The 8542-nt window shown below is 37.6% G+C and overlaps 1 protein-coding gene across 1 annotated transcript in view; it reads left to right on the top strand.

The window, feature by feature from the left end:
* Positions 1-7089: 7089 nt before the first annotated feature.
* RXFP1 (relaxin family peptide receptor 1) overlaps positions 7090-8542 on the top strand; it is a 68656-nt gene continuing 67203 nt past the window's right edge. Inside the window, exon 1 of the mRNA XM_059374561.1 lies at positions 7090-7417. Within this exon, the coding sequence (XP_059230544.1) occupies positions 7159-7417 (259 nt within the window). The 5' untranslated portion in view covers positions 7090-7158. The remainder of the gene's footprint in view (positions 7418-8542) is intronic.

The raw sequence follows: 8542 nt of genomic DNA, 5'->3' as shown, positions 1-8542 counted from the left end.
GTCTAAAATTCACCAGGCTAGAAACTCTTGGGAAGGAACTGACACTGTGGTCCACAGGTGGAATTTCTTCTTCCTCAGAGAAACTCAATTTCTGCTCTTAAAGTCTTCAACTGATTGGATGAGACCCACCCACATTATCAAGGATAATTTCCTTTACTTATAGTAATTGTGGATGTTAATTCCATTTACAAAATGCCTTCACAGTAATGCCTAGATTAGTACGAAATGAAAAACTGGGTACTACAGCCTAGCCAAGTTAACACATAAAACTAACCATCACATATGCATTCTCAATCTGTGGTTTATGTATAAATTTGATGTTCTAAATTCTCCACACTAATCAGCCTTTGGAAAGTAAAGAAAAAGAAGTGTCTCTCCTCAAAATTCTGGCTCTTTCAGGGGTACCTGTGTGGCTCAGTCAGTTGAGCACCCCAGTCTTGGTTTTGGCTAGGTCACGATCTCAGGGTCATGGGATCAAGCCCCAAGACCAGCTCCGCACTTAGCACTGAGTCTGCCTGAAATTATTTCTCTCCCTTTTCTTCTGTCCCTCTTGCCATGATCTCTTTCTCTCGCAAATAAGTAAATAAATGTTAAAAAAAAAAAAATTGTTGCCTCTTGCAATGGAAATCCAGGCTTTCAATAATAATGTTTCATCTAAAACTTTATAAGTTAATTCCAGTAGGAATGTATTTCTTAGTTCTCAGCAATGAATATCACTGAAATAAGTGAAGAGCCCATGCAACAAAAAAATTTCAGGAAAGGAAGAAACCTCAACTATTTTTTTCAAACTTTATCCCACCAAGCTCTAAGACCCCACAAATAAACTAAGACTCTCTTTTCTTTCTCCAAATTTTTATTTAAATTCTACTTAGTTAACATATAGTGAAATATTAGTTTCAGGTATAGAATTTAGAGATTCATCACTTACATACATTGCCCGGTGCTCATCATAACAAGCCCTCCTGAGTTTCCATCACCCATTTGGCACATCCTTTTCCAAGGCCCCCCACCTTTCCTTGGCAACCATTAGTTTGTTCTCTACAGTTAGGAGTCTGTTTCTTGGTTTGCCTCTCTTTTTTTTCCCCTGCATACATTTTTTTCTGTTTCTTAAATTCTACATGAGTGAAATCATATGGTATTTTTCTTTCTCTGACTTATTTTGCTGAACATAATAATACTCCCTAGCTCCATCCACATTGTTGTAAATGGCAAGATTTCACTCTTTTATATGGCTGAGTAATAGTCCATTGTGTATATATACCACTTCTTCTTTATCCATTCATCAGTCGATTGACATTTGGGCTCTTTCCATAATTTGGCTATTGTTGATAATGCTTCTATAAACATCAGGGTGCATGTACCTCTTTGAATCAATATTTTTGTATCCTTTGGGTAAATACCTATTGGTGCAATTGCTAGATCGTAGGTTACTTCTGTTTTTAACTTTTTGAGGAAACTTCATACTGTTTTCCAGAGTGGCTGCAGCAGTTTGCATTCCCACCAGCAGTGCGAGAAGTTTCCCCTTTCTCTGCATGCTCACCAACACCCATCATTTCCTGTGTTGCTAATTTTAGCTGTTCTGACAGGTGTGAGGTGATATCTCATTGTAGTTTTGAGTTGTATTTCCCTAATAATTAGTGATGTTCGGCATCTTTTCATGTGTCTGCTGGCCATCTTAATGTCCTCTTTGGTAAAATGTCTATTCATGTCTTCTGCCGTTTTTTAATTGGATTATTTGGTTTTTGGGTGTTGAGTTTGAGAAGTTCTTTATATATTTTGGATATTAAACCTTTATCAGATATGTCATTTGCAGAACGTTCTCCCATTCTATAGGTCACCATTACATTTTGTTGATATTTTTTCTTTTGCTATGCTGAAGTCTGTCCATCTCCAGTTAATTCAATTCACCACATATTATTCAGTTCCAATGGTTCACATTTGCTTTTGTTTCTCTTGCCTCAGGAGACATAACTAGTAAGAAGTTGCTATGTAAACCAAAATTTTTGAAAATAAAATGAAATTTATTGGAAAGATATTAAAGACATGAGCTTAATAAAAATATAATATATTTTGCTTAGTTTTTCTAGGTTCTTTTATCTTGGTTTTTATGAAAAGTTATTTTTTTAATTTTTAATTTTTTATTTTTTATAAACATATAATATATTTTTATCCCCAGGGGTACAGATCTGTGAATCGCCAGGTTTACACACTTCACAGCACTTACCATAGCACATACCCTTCCCAATGTCCATAACCCCACCCCCCTTCTTCCAACACCCCTCCCCCCAACAACCCTCAGTTTGTTTTGTGAAATTAAGAGTCACTTATGGTTTGTCTCCCTCCCAATCCCATCTTGTTTCATTTATTCTTCTAATACCTATGGGAAGTTATTTTTAACGGTATGTTCTTAGGTTCTCCTAGGCTAATGATACAGAGAGGGTGTGAGTGAAATAGAGCATGAACTATTAAACTGGTAAGAATGAGTAGATAATGCTAATGAAAATTCTGTCCATCTCCAGTTAATTCAATTCACCACATATTATTCAGGTCTCATTCATTTATTCATTCATTCAAAGTATTGGTTGCCATCTTATACTACCATGCTCAGCACAAGAAATATGACCATGATTTGAAACAAGTCTCCCCGCTCCCAGAATGCTAACAGAAGAGACATACATGGACAAGGATTACAATATAGTGCAACAGGAGGCTGTTGAAATGGGATAGGTACAAGATGCTGAGAAAACAGAGAAATATATAATCCAGCCTGGAGAACAAATAGAAGCTTTCAGAGGAAGGTGATATGTGAATCCTAAAGAAAATATAGGATATTGGCAAGTAAATAAGGAAAACACACTGCCTACTTTTTTAAAGATTTTATTTATTTATTTGACAGAGAAAGAAACAGCAAGAGAGGGAACACAAGCAAAGGGAGTGGGAGAAGGAGAAGCAGGTTTCTCACTGGGCAGGGAGCCTAGTGTGAGTCTCAATCCCAGTACTCTGGGATCACGACCTGAGCTGAAGGCAGACACTTAACGACTGAGCTACTGGCGCTCCAACACACTGCCTATTTACTGCCATTTTCTTGGTAGGAAACAGCAATGTGCATGACACATTTGGGGACTGCAAACAGTCTGTCCTTGGGTCAGTTTTGTGTGAGGCCTTAAGTCAGACTGGAATCAGGATAGGCAGCGATAAATCATAATTCTTTGTTGTTGTCGTCGGAAGAATGGTGTGTTTGTTTTAGTTGGGAAAACGGTATTTTATTTTTTATTCAAGTATGATTAACATTATATGTTTATTACTGTCAGGTGTTCAAAATAATGATTCAACAATTCTATATATTACTCAGTGCTCATCATGACAAGTGTAATCTTTTTTTTTTTTTTTTTTTTAAGAGAGAGAGCACACATTCATGGCAGGGTGGCGGGGGGTGAGTGGGAAGAAGGAGCAGAAGAAGAGGGAGAAAGAGAATCCCAAGCAGGGTCCACACCCAGCACAGAGCCTAGGCACAGGGTGCAATCTCACGACCAAGAGATCATGACCTGAGCCGAAATCAAGAGTCAGACACTAAACTGACTGAGCCACCCAGGCGCCCCACAAAATTGTTTTCTTAATCCCTGCCACCTAGAGAAAGGTGTAATTCTTGGGAAACAAAATTTAATTGATCTGGAGCAGTGTAAGTTATGAGAAAGTCATAATAAAATTTTAAAATGAGAAACTGGGCAGGGACGCCTGGGTGGCTTAGTTGGTTAGGTGATTGCCTTCAGCTCAGGTCATGATCCTGAAGTCCCCAGATTGAGTTCAGCATCCGGCTCCCAGATCTGCAGGGAGTCTTCTTCTCCTGCTGACCTTCTCCCCTCTCATACTCTCTCTCTCTCTCAAATAAATAAAATAAAAAATCTTTAAAAATAAAATAAAATAAAATGAGAAACTGGGCAGAGGCAATATCTTTGAGAGCTGTTGAGCACCTGGATTTTGTCAGGACAAATTATTTGGGGGGGAGGGCTATTTTTTTCAACTTTATTGAGGTATAGATTAAAATTTTTTTCAAGAATTTTTTTCTGTGTATACACAATGCACATATTTCAAACTCTCAAATTTGAGGTCCAAAATGTCCTTTTAAATAATACCTTCTTTTAAACATCTGTTTCATTATTCATAGATTCATGGAACTAGTTCAAGAGGCCTGAAAATGTTTTGTGGCTGATTTTCTTTTTACTTTTGGCAGAATATACTTAAGTCATCTATCCAGTTTTTCGGAACCTTCAGAGACCATCTTAGTAACCCAATCCATTGTTTAATAATCCTTGTAGTTAAGAAATTATTCCTTCTAACTACTATGAAAGTCCTTCCAGGCATTAGTGAACATAATAAGGTGCAGCCACTTTCCCAATTGTCAAAACAACATCAATCCAAAGATAAAACAGCTGCACTGGTCCCTCTGGCAATGTCCATCTACTTCTAAAATCTCTTAAAATCAACTGGAAAGTCTCCACTAGAAGACGAACAGCCACTGAGTATTAATCAAGTAATCGATTGCCTGTTCTGCAAGTGAGCTCATGTATTAGTAGTCTGCAAGCATGGAGTGCTTTCCCATTGATTTTTCAACAATGCTGAGTCCTGGGTTTCTCAACCTGGGCACTACTGACATTAGGACAGATAAATCTTTGTTTGGGGGAGACTTCCTGTGCATTGTGAGATATTTACCAACATCCCTGGACTTTATTAGATGCCAACAGCAGCCTCCCCCAAGTCATGATGATAAAAAATTAAAATTTGATCCATTTGATCCCTAGGGTACAGTAAACAAATCATTCTTGATTGAGAACCACTGACCCCATGCTACCTTGTTTCAAAAGGTCTAAAGAGAGCTAACTACTATTACAAATGAGATGTTTGATCTATGGCTAAGAAACCAAATTTTCACACATTTGAATGGGCTGTGAATAACTTCAGAATATTTTTATTATTAAAGGAGTACTCTATGGGGCGCCTGGGTGGCTCAGTGGGTTAAAGCCTCTGCCTTCTGCTCAGGTCATGATCCTAGGGTCCTGGAATCAAGCCCCGCATCAAGCTATCCGCTCCGCAGGGAGCCTGCTTCCCCCTCTCTCTCTGCCTGCCTCTCTGCCTACTTGTGATCTCTGTCTGTCAAATAAATAAAATATTTTAAAAATATATATTTAAAAAATGAGTTCTCATTTTAAAAAAACACGTCCAAATTTTCTTGAAGATGTAAACTGCAAAGTAAAATCTCCTGTTTATCATGCAATTATTGGTCCCATTTCCCAAAGATGACCACTGTTGATAGTTTGCTGTGAATACATCAGCATTTAATAAACACAATATTATATAGCCTTTATTTTATATAAATAAGATCAAACTATACAGACTATTGTTCAACATACACATGTGAATATATAGTTCTAAAATTGCCCCATGTATTTAACAATCCTCTGCTATGACTTATATTTGTGTTTTGTCTTCAAATATCTTAAATAGTTGTTGGCAGTCATCATTTAAGATAGAAATTATTTTTTAAAATAAATGGACTTGGGGCATCTGGGTGGCTCTGTTGGCTAAGCACCTGCTTTCAGCTCAGGTCATGATCTCAGGGTCCAAAATAGCAGCATGAAATCACAGGCAGGTATGTCTAGTTAAAACATCTTCAAACAGTAACTGTGGCTCAAGGCTGACAATTCATCAAAGAATTTTTCTGAAACCCTTGATTTTTATTTTTTTAAGCAAGCTATATATCCAATGTGGGGCTCGAACCCATGAACCCTAGATCAAAATTCTCATGCTCTACCAAATGATCCAACCAGGTGTCCCTGAAACCCTTGGATTTTAAATTTTTTTCTTAAAAAATTAATAGAATATCAAAAGTCAGTATCAACACAGATTAACCTTATTTTATATATACTTGAAGTCTCTGAAGTGTGTGGTGTTCTACCAGTGACATTCCGTGGTTTACAAATCCTTTGACTTCATTTAAATCAATATGTTGAAAAAATATTGATAATTTTAAAATGACTTCACATGTGAGAAAACTATTTACAACATAGCTCATAGATTTAACTATTTTCTCCTTCAAATGATATGCTCTGAAACAACTAAGTACAGTCAAAACCTAAGTACAGTCAAATTTCTTCTCTATAAAAAAGTCACTTGTCATTATTAAAATGTTCTGCTGCACTTACAAAGAAAATACACACCTTTATTCTTTTCATGTCTTGATGACAGATTACAAATACTTTTTTTTAAAAAAGTAAATGTTATTGACAGTTCAAACTATTCTGCTCTTATTTCTCATAATTGACAGTATTCTAGAAAGTTCCAAGCATGTACAAACTTGATAAGAATAATAAGCAACAGAATTATATTTGGAGTCTCCAATAATCTTTAAAGTTTATATAAATCAGAGGTTTTAAAGTGGTATAGTTAACTTATATCCACAGAAAACCCACATATGGATGTTTATAGCAACTTCATTCATAATTGTCAAAATTTGGAAGCAATCAAGACGTCCTTCCGTGGGTACATTCAGACAAAGGAATATTATTCAGTACTAAAGAGACATAGAGGACCTTAAATGCAAATTACTAAAGTCATAGAAGTCATAGGAAGACATAAAAAGTCATAATAGAGGACCCTTAAGTGCATGTTACTAAGTGAAAAAAGCCCATACGGAAAGGGCAGGAAACTCGTTTCATTCAATGAGGTTTGCGCAAAATCTTGCACAGAGCCTCACACGTAGGAATTATCTAATCCGTGAGTGAGCAGGCTCATGTACTTTCCTGATGTTCTCTATGACTTCTTCCTCTAGTATCAAACCAATCTTGATTCTGGGTAAGAACTTAATAAATTCCTAATTTTTTAAATGACTGGCTGGGGGATTTTTGAAAAAGAAGAAGGGAATTGAATAAACCTGTAAAATATGGCAGACATTTCATGGAAAAAGGATTGAGGTGGGCGAAGGACGAAGAGGAGGGTGGGGCTGGGGGCGGACATTCCACTTGGGAAACAGCGTGAGAAATGAGAAAAGGCAAAGAAAGGAGAATCCTGGCATCTTCTGCGGACATGGGAAAGAAGACTGTACTTTGAACCTCCAATAGCATGGAGGTTCTTGGAAAATAGTTGGGGTCAGGCTAGTAAGCAATGTGGGGCTCCCCTATAGAGGGCTGTACCTGCCAGAATGAGACGACAAGTTTTAGGATACCGGAGGAAACCGCTCTTTTACATGTTTTTGTATTAACCTTCTCTCCTCGTTCCTCGTCAGTGGTTCCCGGGAGTGGGCAGGATGTCAAGTGCTCCCTCGGCTATTTCCCCTGTGGGAATATCACCAAGTGCCTGCCTCAGCTGCTTCATTGCAACGGTGTGGACGACTGTGGCAACCAGGCGGATGAGGACAACTGCGGTGAGTGAAGCGCCCATTGTCACCACAGGACCCTGGGCTGAAGCACCGAAGGTGAAGTCGCTGAGACATCTCCTAAGGAGGAAAGAGAAGGGGAAAGAGAAAACTAAATCGAATTACAAAATAGGTGTCACTTAATGAAATCTTCCCTTTCTTTTATTAGCTTAAAATATCCATTCTTTTCCATGTAGTAGTCTCACAGCCAGAATTTCAGGAAAGTGGTGAGTGTGCACAATGGTTAGGGTCTTTAACCTGCAAACTGGTCCAGTTAGCGTCTTCCCGGCAGAAGCGTGTAGAAACTGAGAATACGGGCTCTGGAGCCAGACTTCCGGGCTTGAACCCGGGTACAACAAGAACCAATGATACGATACAGTCTTGAGAATGTTTTTTAGCCTCTGTTTGCCTCTGTTTCCTCGTGTTAGAAAAGGGTTTGGAAACTGATCCTACACCAAGAGAATCTGGGAAGATTATATAGGAGAGATTGGAAGAAAGCAGGCATACAGCAGGTGCTAATTAAGTATTCACAGCTATTGCCCTTTGTTATCTTTTGTTTACCACGGTTCTGAAGGACAAACGAGACCTCCTCGAAAAGAACAAACCATAAGTCCAGTTTGCTTATTATTTAACCAACAATCATATTTATAATCTCATAAGACCAAAAAGTAGGGCTTCTGGAAAACTTGGCTTTCGGTAAGAATTTTGTTCAAATTTCTGAACCCTCAAAAACACAAATTAATAAAAGAACTTCGGTTGGCTGGATTTGATTCACCAGGAAAATGAACTTTGGTTAATAATGTAAAATAATGAGATTTCTCACTCATGGAGAAATAAGGTGCTGTTTTCGGAGGATAAAGACATGCATAATAATTTTAAGTGCTGCATAAATAATACACTGAAGAGGACTTGATGTTTTCACTCCCACAAGTAGTAGACACTTTTTAAGGCACCACTTTGAAGGACTTAAACTTCTCACTTTGGAACATTGTCTCTAGGTAGTGGAGGTTAACTTAAAACACACTTTCTGAACTGGTGAGCTTAAGCTAAAATTGCCCTTGATTTCGGTGACTATACATATGTTTTCTTTTTTGAAAATATATTTTTAAACACATAAATATAAAATATATATAA

This window comes from Mustela nigripes, chromosome 1 (genome assembly GCF_022355385.1).
Source record: "Mustela nigripes isolate SB6536 chromosome 1, MUSNIG.SB6536, whole genome shotgun sequence".
NCBI lineage: Eukaryota > Metazoa > Chordata > Mammalia > Carnivora > Mustelidae > Mustela > Mustela nigripes.
This window is presented reverse-complemented; position numbering and strand designations above follow the sequence as displayed.